Source organism: Rhinolophus sinicus, chromosome 1, assembly GCF_057876585.1.
Source record: "Rhinolophus sinicus isolate RSI-liver-muscle chromosome 1, RSI-T2T, whole genome shotgun sequence".
Lineage (NCBI taxonomy): Eukaryota > Metazoa > Chordata > Mammalia > Chiroptera > Rhinolophidae > Rhinolophus > Rhinolophus sinicus.
Window position 1 is genome coordinate 185,095,675 of NC_142501.1, and position 14,654 is coordinate 185,110,328.

At 47.7% G+C, this 14,654-nt stretch overlaps 2 protein-coding genes across 8 annotated transcripts in view; one reads left to right on the top strand and one right to left on the bottom strand.

Annotated features, from left to right (window-relative positions):
• Window positions 1-7,002, bottom strand: part of LEF1 (lymphoid enhancer binding factor 1) — a 111,830-nt gene extending 104,828 nt beyond the window's left edge. The window contains exons 1-3 of one of the 7 annotated variants that reach the window (XM_019741940.3): window positions 5,650-7,002; window positions 3,019-3,085; window positions 1,431-1,564 (exon numbers count right to left, since the gene is read on the bottom strand). In XM_019741940.3, coding sequence (XP_019597499.1) covers window positions 1,431-1,564; window positions 3,019-3,085; window positions 5,650-5,862 — 414 coding nt within the window. In that variant the 5' untranslated portion in view covers window positions 5,863-7,002. Of the gene's footprint in view, window positions 1-1,430; window positions 1,565-3,018; window positions 3,086-3,696; window positions 4,183-4,363; window positions 5,031-5,649 lie in introns of those variants that run through there. The other 6 variants (XM_019741936.3, XM_019741941.3, XM_019741938.3 and 3 more) reach the window with 6 other exon arrangements.
• Window positions 6,200-14,310, top strand: LOC109452717 (uncharacterized). Its single transcript, XM_019741895.3, has 4 exons — window positions 6,200-6,421; window positions 6,665-7,014; window positions 11,573-11,673; window positions 13,620-14,310. Exons 1-4 carry the CDS (start codon window positions 6,200-6,202, stop codon window positions 13,838-13,840), a joined length of 894 nt encoding a protein of 297 aa, XP_019597454.3. The 3' UTR covers window positions 13,841-14,310.
• Window positions 14,311-14,654: the final 344 nt, after the last annotated feature.

Below are 14,654 nucleotides of genomic sequence, written 5' to 3' on the forward strand. Positions count from 1 at the left end.
TTTGGGGGTGGCCTACAATTATTAAACTATATTTACTTTTATTAGTTCATCCACTTTTTAGGTACAAGATTCATATATACCACACAGACATCTCTGTCATTAAATATTTAAAAAGCCTTTTAAAATAAAATGTGAAATCACTATTTCCTATAACAACCATCATCACAAGATCTCCAGTATCACCACTTTAACCACTACATGAAAATTAGAAAAATCGTACTCCCTATTTGAAAGGTCAAACATCTTTTTGAAATTTGTGGAAAATAATTAAAATAACTTCTAAATCACAGCACCCACAAAAAGTAGTTATATTTCATATACCTATCATTTCAACAGTGGCGTACTGAGGATAATCAAGATAACACAAATACCCTTGTGTGTATGAGCCATTTCTCTCTGCTATTTTGGTAAATTTTCTCCACCCCAGATTCTGTTCACTGAGGTATTAACAGCAGTACTTTCCCCAGATGTCTGTGACTAATTTTTTTCACTTGGTGGAAGGACTGGGCCCAGGCAAAGATCATAGGTTGGTTCCTGAATTGGACCCTCAGGAGGGCCAGGTAGACTGAAACTCTAATCCCCAAGACCCAGACATCCATGCTTTTCATTGGCATTTAGGTGGTAGAGAGAGAGTGAGGTGGAATGAAGGTAAATATATTGATGGAGCAGTAAAAATCTCTACCGGCAAGGACAGTTCTCAGGGAGTACCCTTCACCAGCACGTCTTACAATCACATACTACACAAGTTACAGTTTAGATGCTCTCTTACTATATGAGTGATGTTTCTACTTCCCAGCAAGAGAAATATCGTCAAGTAACAGATCTGAAATTCTTCACAGTGTTATACATTTGCATCATGCAGCTTTAATGCCACTGCGTTTTTGGAACTTGGAAAATTAACTGAAAGTTACCTGAACCACGAGATAAAAAGAACGATTTTCACTAAGGTTATCTTCAAGTGATACTTTCTCAACAATTGATAATAAATAAAGCTGAAGTAACACTCCAAATGGTCAACTCCAAATGAGCCAAAGCAGTTCTGATTCTAGATAGCTTATGGCTGTGAAAGCTATACAGTACTTAGGTAACGGAAAGATTAAATCAATTTTTTCCTCTCATCAGCACAGAAAGCACAATACTCATAAAATTATAAATTTGTTGATTTAATTTCATTTGATTTCATGGTAACTGGTGATCTGTTATTTATTAATCTTAACCAACAAGCCAAAAGCTAAAATTCCCAGTGCAAGACATCAAAGTTAGCCTTTTTTAAGACAGCCATTCCTCATAACAGGTCTTATTTAGCAAAAACTGGTCATATATAATGAAAAGCATTTCCAATGTGTTTTAAAACAAAACAAAACATTTTGCCGAAATACAAATTAATGTGCTCTTCTGAAAATAATTTGCAACATGAGCAAGTTACTCACTGTTCTCGGGATGGGTGGAGAAAGAGATCCATTTGACATGTATGGGTCATTATTCATATTTGGCATCATTATGTACCCAGAATAACTCGAGTAGGAGGGTCCCTTGTTGTAGAGGCCTCCATCTGGATGCTTTCCTGAGAGAATTCAAAGAACAATCAATGATGCACTGGCTTCCTTTTTATATCACTGTATTTTTCATCTGAAAATCTACTAGTTCTATGACAAATCAGATCTTACATAAAAGAGTTGTTTACAAAATACTGTAACTGAATTATTATGCTCTATTTTAGATTGACAGTATTTATTCTCTTAAATGGCTTAGCAGTGAACCAGATGTTCTAAAAACATGTGGTTCAATTTACTTCCACTACTGACTAGTGTTTTTACAAAAATAAGTGTTATCCATCTAACTTAATTTGTTCTAATACTAACAAAGTGGAGTAAGAAATAGAGACACATGAAAGAACACACACAAACCTAAAACTGTAATATAAATATATTAGGCCATCTAGCTATTCACATACATATATATTTATACACTTGCAGTTATGCTCCACCTCATAGGCAAACTCAAAAATTCTACCCCAGCTTCCAGATTTCCAGAAAATTTCTAGATTTTACTGAGGGACAGAGTTATAGCTAGTGTAAGGGCAACTACCCAAATTTATGAAGGATTAACTCCAGGAAACTCAATTTTATGTGCTACACTTACACCATTTTCCCAAAGTAATTTGCGTGTGTTCAGTATATACATTTCTTCTCTTTAATCTGTGTAACTACTTTGTAGCTCAAAAGGAAGCCTGATATTACAGTTCTCTTCCCGTCTCCTGGCTGACATACTGTATGTACAAACACTTCATTCTGGTCAGGCCAATTGTAAATAATTAAAGGAGAACAGAAATGCAGACTGTCTGACAAGGAGACCCTACAGATTCCTTGGTTCTTTTAAAGTCACAGGGAGCTCTCCTTAAATCTAAAAAATACATACAATTTGTAAAGTTTTGAGCAAGATCAGAAATGAAGAGAAAGTCTATCATGTTTCATATGCATAATTCCGAATTTTATGAATAAAGTGTTATATTTTTACAAGTTAGATTTTGCTTTGCTGAGCTACATTTAGTCTGCATTCACTGCCTTTCTTCTCACTGTAGCTGGAAACAGCAATTTCACAACCGAAAATCCATTTGACACTATTCATGTTGGAAAATAAACTGGTGTAAACTGTCACTCTTTACACCAATTGTCAACAACGCAAGAAAAAATGCTAAAGACAAAGCCAATTAGAACTTCAGGTAAAATGAGGAAAAGAGGAAAACTCATTATAATGACATTTGCTCTTCTACAAAAAATCTGGAAGCCAACTGAAATCAAAAGGCTCCTAACTCATTCAAAGACAGTTTTTAAATTACATAAATATATATTAGAGATAAGCACGAAGTTTCCTGGGTTTTCTTTTCCATCTTGTTAAAATAGTGGGCATAGTCTTATCACATCTGATCCCAGTTTCTTGGACTCAAAACAGCAAAACACTTATATTCACAAATTGCACATGTTAAATAATAGTTGGAAGAAATAGAATTAGTCTTACCGTCATCAGGGTGTTCTCTGCCCTTGTCGTGGTAGGACTCCTGAGAGGTTTGTGCTTGTCTGGCCACCTAACATCATGAATGCCCATCCCCAAAAGAAAGAAAATCACCTTAGAGTTTGTGAAAATACTGATAGACGTGTGTATCCACTGGTAACTCAAAGCAGGAGCCTTAGATGCAACTCAATCTACCCGTTTTATTAATCTACTAGGTGTAGGTTAGGGTTGAGTACTGGGCAATCTTTTTCTTAACATGTACAGAGGGTGTCAAAAAATGAATACACATTTTAAGAAAGGAAAAAACTGTATTAAAATTGTAATACTCAATATATACCGATAACAAAAGATGAACACAAGTCATGCGTATACCTTTTTTTGGCACCCCCCCAGTATTTTTGAGTCATTATTATCTACTCAGGACTAGAAAAAGTATAAATAAGAAGAAAGTAGTAATAACATAATAAATTTGGGAGAGACCCACGTGCTGTTCTGACTGCTGTTTGCTAAAACGCATCAAGGCTACTGGGATGCCTAACATGACAGGAGTTTGAGTTAATGGAGTTGATCGTTTTGATAGCTTCTTCAATCTGTTTACTTGAATCAGATCTAATTAAAAGCAGGCTGAAATATCATTGTTCAACTGAAAATGGCATTGTAAATAAAAACAAGCCAACTACTCACAGAAGCCACTGTCCCAAGCCAGTCCCAGCAGGAGCTCCACTCCTTACAACCTACCATGGCTGGCTGAGTGCAAGCTTACAAGAGAAAAGTGAACTACTCTGTGGTTAAAGAAAGGAAAATTTGAGTCGGGTTTAGACATCTAAAAGGTAGCCCAGCTAATATCAGTTCTGGTAACCACCATCCTCCCAGGCTCAACCACGTGCTAATCAGCGGTGTCACCCCTTCACTGTCTTCCTTGGGGCTGCCCCATGCCCACTTACCACCATGGCAAAGATTAACAGAGCCCTAATATCTGGATTCTGGGCTTCAAATGCGGGGCTCTTCTTCCCAGAGCAGAAACACACAGAAAATGTGAAATGGTGGCAAATTAATTTATTGAATAGGAAGGACAGCAAAATGGATAGAAAGAGGCTTCTCTACAAATATGAGTTTGGCCTCTGAGAGGTTTGGATGTTATTTGGTTCTTTGGACACGTGTCCCCCAATGCCCTCCTCCCCCCAATACACATACAGTCACAAACCTTTTAAGTGGGGTCGGGTGCACCCTAGACCCCCCCCACGTTCCCCTCAAATTGGCATGTTGGGATGAAAGATTCAGAGGATAAAGAACACCCTTATATGTTGTCCTTAGAACCCAGGCCCCCAAGCCTTCCAAAATGCGTACTCACCCCTGCCATTGGGATAAAGAAGGTAACTCTGAGGTGTTCTTAAACGCGTTGTTTAAAACCCCAAATGCCCCCGCCCCCAAAACCACAGGGTTTCTTTTTGGGGGTAGAAGGATGCCATTTAAGGACAAAGGGTATACCCTCGAAGTTTCTTTGGAGGGAAAAAGCGTTGGTGAAATCATTTGAGTGTCAGAACTTTTCTACCGGATTTCCTCCAAAGCGTTTCCCAGCTGTTGAACAAGAGTGGCCAGTGGAGTGTCGGGTATCAGGGTCCATCCGCCCACCCCCACCCCCTTCTGAAGCTCTCGCGCGGCCTGAAATAGCCCTTCCGCGCGGTCCCGCTCGCGGCTTTCTCTCGCCGGCACCCACGTGTCTCTATTTACTCTACTCGGGTTACCAGCGCTATCGCCTGCCGCGGACCAGGAGATCTGATAAAGCTCTTTCCACCCTCCCCTGAGTGGGTGCCCTGGCTTCCGCCGCATCTCCACTCTGACTCGCTTGTCTTCTGCATAGATTTAAGTCCTGATCCGCGGCCAATCTAACCTCAAATACAAGCGCTTAAAAAAAAAATGACGGGGGCAGGAGAAAATTAGTGTTGCGGGCGGTACTTGCGAGGGCCCCCTGGGTTGGATCGGCTCCGCGCGCCCACGGCTCTCGCGCTGGAACTCCGGCGGCCGAAGGGACCGAGACCCGCACCGCCCCCCACCCGCCCAGGCGCAAGGCCCCTCAGCCGGCCGGCTCGGCGCGATCCCCGCTCAGCGGCAGTTGGATCAGCCCCGCCTGTCCCCGGCCCACGCCCGCCTCCCCTTCCTCTGCGCCTGTGGCTCTGCTCGTCTCTACCTCAGCCTTTGGTGGTTTAACGCACTTTTGCAGACATCTACCGAGAGATAGCGGGTGCACTTTGTTTTCCGTCCTACGGAAGAACTTCTCAGTTTAGACATCCCTGCTTTAATGCATTGCACCCTCAACGCCACTGGAAACTACGAAGGCCAAACGTGTTAAGGCCAGGCTGTCCTGCCCGCAAACCAACGGTTTAGCTACCGAAACGCAAACGGATCCACTTGGAATAAGTTTCCCTGCATACCCCTCCACCTCCCACCCGACACGCGCGCACACACACAGACACACAAAGGGAGAATGCGGACCAGGGGCTCATCCGCCCCCCAGCAAACCAGGGACCTCCGGGAGATCATCGCCGGGTCTGCCCGGCGCCTTCCCTCCCTCCCTCGTTCTCTGCTCTTCCCCGGGACCCGCCACGCCTCTTGGTGCTCGGGCAACGGCCCGCTCACCTCGTGTCCGTTGCTGGCCGGGATGATTTCGGACTCGTTAACCAGGGAGGACTTGATGTCGGCTAAGTCCCCTTCCTCTTCGGGGTGACTGATCTCAGCGAAAATCTTCTCCTTCTGGGGATCGCCCTCGTCCTTGAAGGGGATCATCTCGTCCGTGGCGCAGAGTTCCGGGTCCCCCCCGCCGCCGCCGCCTGCCCCGGAGAGTTGGGGCATCCCGACCACTCTGTAATCTCCGCTCTGCTGGGGGAGCACCCAAGGCGACAGCAGGAAAGAGAGGGGGTCAACGAAAGGGGGGGTGAGGAAAGGAGAATTGGAAGGATGCGTGAGGGAGGAGAGTGGGCGGAAGTTGGGCCGGCTAGCTCAGGGCCGGCGGCCCGCAGCCCCAGCAGCTGCGGCGGCGCCTGAGCCCCGGCGGCCGCCCGCGCCTTCCCGCTCCGCGGAGACCTTCGCGTGCGCCCGCCTTCGAGGCTGATGGGCACCCGGCTGCGAGGGCCGCCGCAGCAGGCGCCTCTGCGGGCGTCTGCGCGGCACAGTGTGGGGTGCTCTAGGGATGGCTGCTCCGGTGGCCACCCCACACCCCCAGCTCCTCCGGGGTCTGCGCGCTGAGGACGCCTGTTCTGGAGGAGGCACGACTCTCCAAAGTGCTGAGGAGAGTCCGTCGGCGCGTCTCTACGTAAACCTCTCCACCCTAGCTCCCCCGGATGCCGAGTTGGAAGTTTTCCGAGAAAAGAGGAGAGCTGGGCAAAAAGTCTCTTTTACCCCAGCAGAGAAGGTTCAGGAGAATCAAAAGATAACAAAATGTCCACTTCCTGGAGGTGGGGAAAAATAAAGAGCCACCCGTGTTGGAATATGTCCGTTATAGAGCTTCTTATTTCCTTCCCTTTCGCTTCGGTTTTCCTTCTCCAGACGCGTTTAATCTGCTAGAGGAGGAGGAGGAGGACTAGGTGGGGGCGGAGGAGGAGGGGAAAAGAAAGAGAAGTTTGCCAAGAATAAAGTTTTTGCCGGCGAGCGCTAGGAGTCGGCAGTGGAGGGCACCGTGGGGTCTCGGGGTGTCACAGCAGGGGCCTCGGACCTAAATGCTTCTGCCAGGAGCTGGAGCCGACACACACACACACTCACAGCCCGACCCCTCTTTGTTCCCGGCTCGAATTTCTCTGCCTGGCTCGGTCGCTCTCTCTCTCGACGCTCTCCAAGCCTCCGCCGGGCTGGTCTGTCAAAGCAAAGAGCTGCACCCCTCGGGTTCGCCCGGCCGAGGGGAGGGGGACGCCCGGAGCTTGGCTGCGTGCGGGGCTCCGGGCGCGTCCCGACGGCTCCTCGGCCCGAGAGCGCGCAGCCCCGATCCCTCCTCCGCGCCCTACCCCGCAGGTGAGCGGCTGCGCCTCCCCACCGCTTCTCCTCCTCCCGCGCCTCGCCGGCGCTGAAAAGCTACCCACTTGCGTCGCTTCTCCTCCCCCTCCCCTCCCCCGCCTCCAGCTCTCCTTGGCTGCCCGCTGGGGTGGGGGGGGGGTTGGGGGGAGGAGGGGGACCGCGAGTTGGAGGTGGTGATTGAGGACTTTTTTTTCTTTCCCAGAGCCTGTAGGACGAGTCCTAGTTTTGGGGTGTGTGTGTGTGTATATGTGTGTGTGTACGGGCGCGCGCGCGAGCGCGCTCCTGCAGGGAAGGATCCGGCAATTGGACAAGGAAGGACCGGGCGCTCCTTGTAACCCACGGAGAGGCACGCTTTGCCCGCGTGAAATTGACAAGAAACTGCCCGAATGGTTTAACTTCATCTAAGTACCTCTTCTTGCACCCCCCTCCGCCCCCTTCCTCTGCCAGTCTCTTCCCCCACCTCCTTTCCGCCTCCCTCTCTCCCCTCCCTCACTCAGGCAAGGGGAAGATGAAAGCGAAGCCGCCGCAGCTGTGATGGACACCACATTGATAGATGCTCTGACAGAGGATGAGGCGGGAATCGGAGACAGAGAAGGAAAAGGGGGAAATATAACAGACATTGCTCAAATAATAAGAGAACGGAAGCAGGAAGGACAAGGAACAGAGTTGTGGCTTTCCTAAATACAATGTCAAAGGACAAGAGAGCACATACTAGCAAAAATAAAATCTCCAGGCTTACCGAGAATAATAAGACGAGAAAGAAAAACCTGAAGATCTTAATTATCGCTTTTTAAACAAGATCTCTTCCATTACGTCCTCGCCATGGGATGTAAGGAGAGAGTTACGCTAGGTCTCTCCTGGATTTTCGGAGATACACGCTACAATGTGTGGGAATCTCATAGAAAATGAAAAAATAACCCAAAGAGGAGGAAGAGAAGGTAAAAGGACCCAAAAGAGCGAAACCAGTAGAGAGAGGACAGGGTAGCCTCTGGCACCTCCGACTTGGGCTCAAAGGGTCCTTGAAAATGCAAATCCGAATCCAACCTCAAAAATTCCCCAGCCTCCACCGTCTCCACCTCTCCACCCATGCATTTTATACAAGGACAGGACTTTTAAGGAGATGCTTTGTGAAAGTTACAGTATAAACGAAGCTGAAGTTGAAAACACATTACATTTTGTTCCTTGGCTCTCAAACCTCCTCAGTTAAAAATCCAGGCGAAATTATTATACCCAATGAAGTAGCCATTTGTAAAACCTCAGAACAGTAAACAAGGGGCAGGAGTAAATGTCTCCATATCCCTTAAATTGAAAATAAAGAAAACACTACAGAATCAGACTTTAGCTCTATTATATACAGTAGAAATAGTCAGGCAAAGATCCCTCTTCTTTTTCTAAGGTGTGTGTATGTGTGCGTGTGTGGGTGATTGCTTGCTGTTGGATATTGTATAAGAAAAGACCTTAACAATGCTCTAATGGAGCACCTGAAACTTCAGCTGACAACTGCTTCTTAGGGATGGGAATTGTTTTAGGAAGCAATTTTAAAAACTGTACCATTTTCAGTTGGTCACATAGAACATGGCCAGTAGTCACAGGTAAATTCTATGGGGGGAGGGGGGGTTGGGGGCTGGTGATGGGAGCCAGGAAGAGTAAAACATTAAACCCACTTTAAATAGCTAACAATGCAATGCCTTAGAGAAGAAAAACGAAAAGAATATTCTGCTGCAGTGTGTCTATAAGGCAATACTGAAAAGGTTGGAAAGAAACCCAATGTTATTTTTTGACTGGTGGCCATATGCAGCAACTTCCATTGAAGTTATGCACCAATGTGAGTCTAATGTTCTAGAGACGCGAACATGTAACTATGTCACACATATATACTCTCTGTTCTAAATGAAATATTGGAAAACAAAGTAGTTAGTCAAAAGTCGTTCCACAAGGTGCCAATTTGACCGACAGAAAAAGAACTGGAAAATGCAGTTTCACCAAAGCAGCCAGAGTAGAAGTTCCTTTTCATCAAACTCGAGGAGGGGGAAGGGGGACACAGCGTGGCCAGAGGGTATTTTCTGAAAGCCAAAGAGAGATTAAATGATGACTCCTACATCCCTGTTTAAGTGTTGCAACTCACTTGAATCCCATCTTCTCCTTCATGTTAATTATCTGGACTCCCTGAGTCATTTGGAGCGCAACTCCAGGTGTCCTGGAGATGAGGCGCTCGAGAAGATGGGAATTTTTGGAGCAATAACTAGTGGGAGCTGTTTGCTAGAAGGGCCGAGGGTAAGTGGCTGCCTTTATTTAGTATTTGGCGGTAATCCTCTCCTTTGGAAAAATTGTTTGCAACGAAAGCACCCAACGCCATGCTCTGTTTGCGTGGCTGTTTACCCTCCCCGTGTACTGCGAGGTGTTTTGCTGAGTGTCCTTAGCATTGTTGCAAGTGTTCTGATGGGCTGCAATTAAAGGCTTTACTAGAAAACATTCACCCAAGTTTTTTAAAGCTTTGTCTGGGAAGGAGGTTGACATTTCCACGTGAAGTCTGTTTCTCGAGGCGGGAGGGGGGGCACAAGAGGGGCGAAGTAACCCTGGGAAGACGTTCCTTCCTCCCTATAGGTTCGGTGAAGTTCCAGGCAAAGGCATTTTCTGTCGCCGGGAGGTCTTTTCTAATTTGTGTGGGGGCTGCTATTAACATATGCAGCCGCCTCTCGAGGTGCACCGTCCGGGATGTGGTGGGTGCAGCGCGGGAGAAACTCCGCCGCCCGCCGCCCCCTTCCTTCGGATGTAGAGGCGGGTTGTTCGTGTGAACTCGAGCGAACGACGGGAGGTTGGCTGTTGCAGGTTCACTCCTTCAGGATGTGGGTTTCAGGGGGCGTTTTGATGTGATTTAATTCCGACCGTGAAACAATTGCTAGGGGCTGGCTGGATTGCTGTTGGTTTTTCCCCTTGGTGGCTTTGGTTGGTTGGGGTTAATTTGGGGAGCGAACAGTGACTTGTTTTATATCAACACTTCCTTCTACGCTGCGCCAGGCGCCGTCGGCAGGGCTGCGCGTGGGGGCGAGGCGCCCACCCCGCGCCGGAACAGAGGAAGGGGGAGCGGAGACGCGCTCGGCAGCCTAGGGCAAACCGGGCCCAGCCCCCCGCGGGTGTGGGCAAGGGAACTGGGAGAATGACCCCCACCCACACCATAGACCCCTCCCCCCAGGCGATTCTGCTGCCAAGTCAAGTCAGTTACAGACACTAAAGTGAGTCTTTAATTACAGGGAGGAGAGAAAAGCGCGGTGCCCTTCAGAGCCCTCTCCGCCCCCTCGGTCCTAACCCCCCGCCCAAGCTCCGGGTCTTCCCCTTTGTGTGGCCTGGAATCGCTCCCAGCTACAACTTTGGTGGGATCCCAAAGGAAGAGGGTGGCGGGGGCCTACGGAAGAGGATGCTCGAAGAGAGAGAAGTGATGGTCAAGGACTAGATAAAGGAAGAATATGATTCCAGAGACGGAACTCCAGCATCCTCGATTTCCCACCCCCGCCTCATCCGAGCCTAAAGCTGTGCGCATCTTCAGTTTAACGGACTTCGGGTTAAGGGAGAAGGGGGAGGGCGAGGGAAATGGCAGTTTGTGTCCCAGGGGTTCTTCCGCCTCTTCTTGCCTCCTCCTAAGACAAACAAACTCAACCCCCAATCCGCCGGGGTAACAGAACTCGTGAGACCGTAAAAATGTCGTTCCCAAATCCGGCCGCCTGCGGACACGGGGCTTCCGCGGGGCCAGCGCTGCCTGGCGGGGGTCTGCCTACGGAGCCCACGGCCCCAGCCCGCCACTTCAGCCCTCTCGTGGCTTCTCCCGCGCTTGTGCTAGTGTGGGCCGAACTCGCGACCGCGTCTCTCTGGGTCGGAGCCCGAGGCACGCCAGTCCAGGGGCTGGGTCCTCCCCAAGGCCTGTGAAGGTGGGCCCCAGCCCACCACCACCATATGTGGATTCGGCCAGTCCACCCTCTACCAACCGGGAGGCAAGGGCTCACGTCCCGAGGCCGCCCATAGAGAGAGGAGTCAAACTGAGATCGCGGACTGGAATGAGGGGGCGCGGGGCGGATCAAGGGAGCGGTCTGGGCCAGAAGAGCCCTGCCACACATCCTCACGGCTCTCCTTCGCAACGGGAACCTCCAGCTACCCGCAGCGAGGACCCGGCTCCCGCGCAGAGGAGCGGGCGTTTCGTCTGGAAGAGAGATCCCCAGAATGGAGTGGAATGGGAGCTGGAATAAATTGGTTGGCCGCAGGATGGCTCGCCTAGTGGGCTAGACGTGACATTCTTTTCTCTCCTTTCTGAAAACTTTTCTCAGGCGCCTTAACTTGGCTGAGGACCCGCCGCGGGTGGCGCGGACTCGGTGGCCCGCCCCTCCGGCCCCTCCCTCGGAACCCCCTGCACCCGCCCTCGGGCCTGGGACGCGCGCTAGTGGCCCCGCGCGCAAGCCGCGCCTTATATCCGCGGAGGGCGGCGCCTGCGCTGGGCCCGGCGCGGCGGCGCGGCCTTTGAAGTCCTGGCGGCTGCGGCTTTCATCCTTTCTTTTTTCCCTTGCAGGCCTCTTTGTGTGACTAAATTTGGCAAGAATATGGATCCGAGCCAGTCTTTCCACGTGTGCTCCCAGCTCCCAGCTGAGAAGGCCAAGGGTTCTCTTCCGGGTAAGGAGACAGGGAGAAAGATCAAAGAGTTTGGGGAGCTGGATCTGAAATGTGAATTGAAAATAAAAATCAAGCCTGGACACATTCCAGTTTCTAAAGCAAAACCAACCCTCAGCAGAGTCGGTCTCGCTATAACTCTTTCTCCCTCTGCTCCCTTTTACTCTCCCCCTTTCTTTCCCGCAACCATTCTTGAGCACATGGAATAAAATAAAAAAAGAAAACATAGGGAAACACTTAGTTCCTCCAGATTTTGTTTTGCAGTAATTTTATTAAGGAAAATATCTTGTTCATAATTACCGTTACGTGAGGCCGAATTTCTTCAGCCATAAATATTGTCTTATTTCAGTATGCTTCACACTTTCTTCTGCAGCCACATTTGGGAAGAGAACTTAACACAACACGTGTGCATATGTTCATTGTGCATAATGCTGCTTTTTCAACACACCGTACAGTGTACCACATAGTTTTCTTCCACACAAGTTAGATTCTGGAGCAACAGTGTAAATACTAAATATTTTTATCAGGCACTCACTCTCTCAATGGTCTCTATGATTTGAAACCCTTTCATCGGTAGACTTCAGAAATCTTTTCCTACAGCCAGGAAGTGACCAACCAGAAAGTTTCTCTTTTGGTTAAAAAAAAACTGTAAGGCCCCTTCTTGAATATGCTTCTTGAACAGTATTCTCTTGTTTTAGAAGTAACTGGTATAAAGAGACAGCTTTGAAATAGTGTGATGCAGAGTCAGAAACCCTGGGTTGGAGGTGGGTTCTGCCACTCCCTCTCATGCTGTGGTGACCTCAGGCAAGCCATTTAACCTCTCCCAGACTCAATTTCCTTTCTGAAAAATGGATGTAATAATTGTCTACTTGACAAGACAGTTGTTAGAATTCAGTGAGGTAATAATATATGTGAAAGTAAGGTGTTATTAGTCCATGAAGCAAAGATGATTCTTGAGGAGACCTGTTACAAAACAGAAAAAAGCACTAGGAATTTTTACCACGGGAGCAAATGGGGATGGTTTCACACTGGCACAGCAACTGCTGTGACCATCTCCATATCTGCTACAGTGGTATAGTTACAAAGGCACCAAAGTCACCTTAGCGTTTGTTACCCAGACTGAGTGTGATGAGCTAAAGAACACTCCAGGAAGCGAGGGAATGTGCCGCACGCTTAGGATGGGCTCTTAATGAATTGATAAACGGATGAAGAAACATGACACTAAAAATAGAATACTTTTTGTGAGGCATTTGACACAGCTCGCAATAACTCTGTGAACAGTCTTTTTAATGTGATGGCCTATGAAAGGGGTAGTGTATAAGTGGATAAAGCATTTGAGACAATAAAAGCAATATGAATATAGGAGGGTAACCAGAAAGGTATATAAGAGGTGTTTGGGGGGACTGTAATTCCCACCAGAATTTATGTGTCAGAATAGGATGTGATTACATGTCTCAGACTGAGCTATCTCAAGTTTACAAGGCAGTAAAGATTATGGCTTGGGCTGGGTGTGAAGTCACCGGCGTACCACATGTGTAGAACTTGGGGCTTCTAGTTAAGTGCGCTTCATGTGTGATGGTTTCTAACCTAAGGTAACCCACCAACAAGAGTCATTGCCTTGGCTCCACCTCCGAGCATAACCTTTTCAGTGTGACCTGTGTACAAAGTGATGAAGCAGGAGTAGGGACTGTTTTCTGTGTTCCATTCTCCTTTTACGGTGGCCCACGGCTACCCAGGTGCAGAATCCTCGTGAGCCATTGCGTCTCTTTTGGCAGCAGTACTCAGACTTTGCAAATAGTGTTGAAGGGACTGTGTGGCATTTGGGGCGAGGGCACTTAGGAGGCACCTTCTGTGTTTAACATATCTTTTCCCAAATATCCCAGATTAGTAGTAAATGCTGATCAAGTTCACTGGTCAATTTTAGTCCTCCCTTTCTCTCTTCTTTCCAGATGCAGCCATTTTGAAATTTATTCTTGGAGGAAAGAGGAACATGGATCACAGCACTGAGGGTTCTGTCCTATGTGTGGGAGTGGAGGGCAGTGAGGAAGCCCTGAAAACACTCAAGGAAAACCCAGGCCGTCTGTTGAAGAAAATAAACTCTCTGAAGGGGGAGGCATGGCTAAAGGATTTTCTTATTTTTATAAATCTGTTTTCTCAGTGGCTGTGGTAATGGAGGTGTTTCTTACATGATGGTAAGTGCACCTCCTGAGATGGATGGCCTCTGTAGTCTCAGGCTTCCTGGGCTGGAGGAGCAGGGCCCTGGGCTCTGTCAGCATTGGGCCAGTGCCTAATCCCTGGTCTGAGGCCAGAAGCCAAAGCCACAACCTTCTTGCCTGAAGGCAAGAGCACTACCAACAGAGCCATATGGAGATTAATGCAGAACAAGGTCATTAGTCTCCTTGTTGATCTAGTTACTCACAGCACAGATTTGTGTAAATTTCAACTGCAGTGGTCATCGCCTGCCTTTGATGTGTGTAATCTGTACATTTTAGTGCTGGGGAAAGTGCCTGACTGACAGGAACTACAGCCAATGCCCAGAAAGCACATCTACACAGGCACAGTGAAGCACAGAGTTGAACAATTTTCCAGTGAATTCCATCAAAGTAAATAAACCACCTGGAGGGTCAGGATTGAGCCTCTTTTTTTTTTTTTTTTTTTAATCATGATATGACTTTTGGGGGTGGGGGGTCCTTGTGATTGCTTTGTATTTGCTTTCATTCGAAACCAGGTACCTACTTTAAACCTTCATTTATCTTTCAGAGGAGGACGGGCTTGGCTTATATAACATTTGACCTTGAGGAGTCTTTCTTTTTTAAAGTACTTCTGTGCATAAAAACAGATTTATTGAGTGGAGTTACCTAGATTAATATATACATTTATCCAAGACACAGCTTCTAGTTCTTTCCTTAACTTTTGTTTTATGTGGATAGCTATGCTCAATCTCACAGTTAGCAATTATGGGAGTAATTCAGAAGGTAGACAGA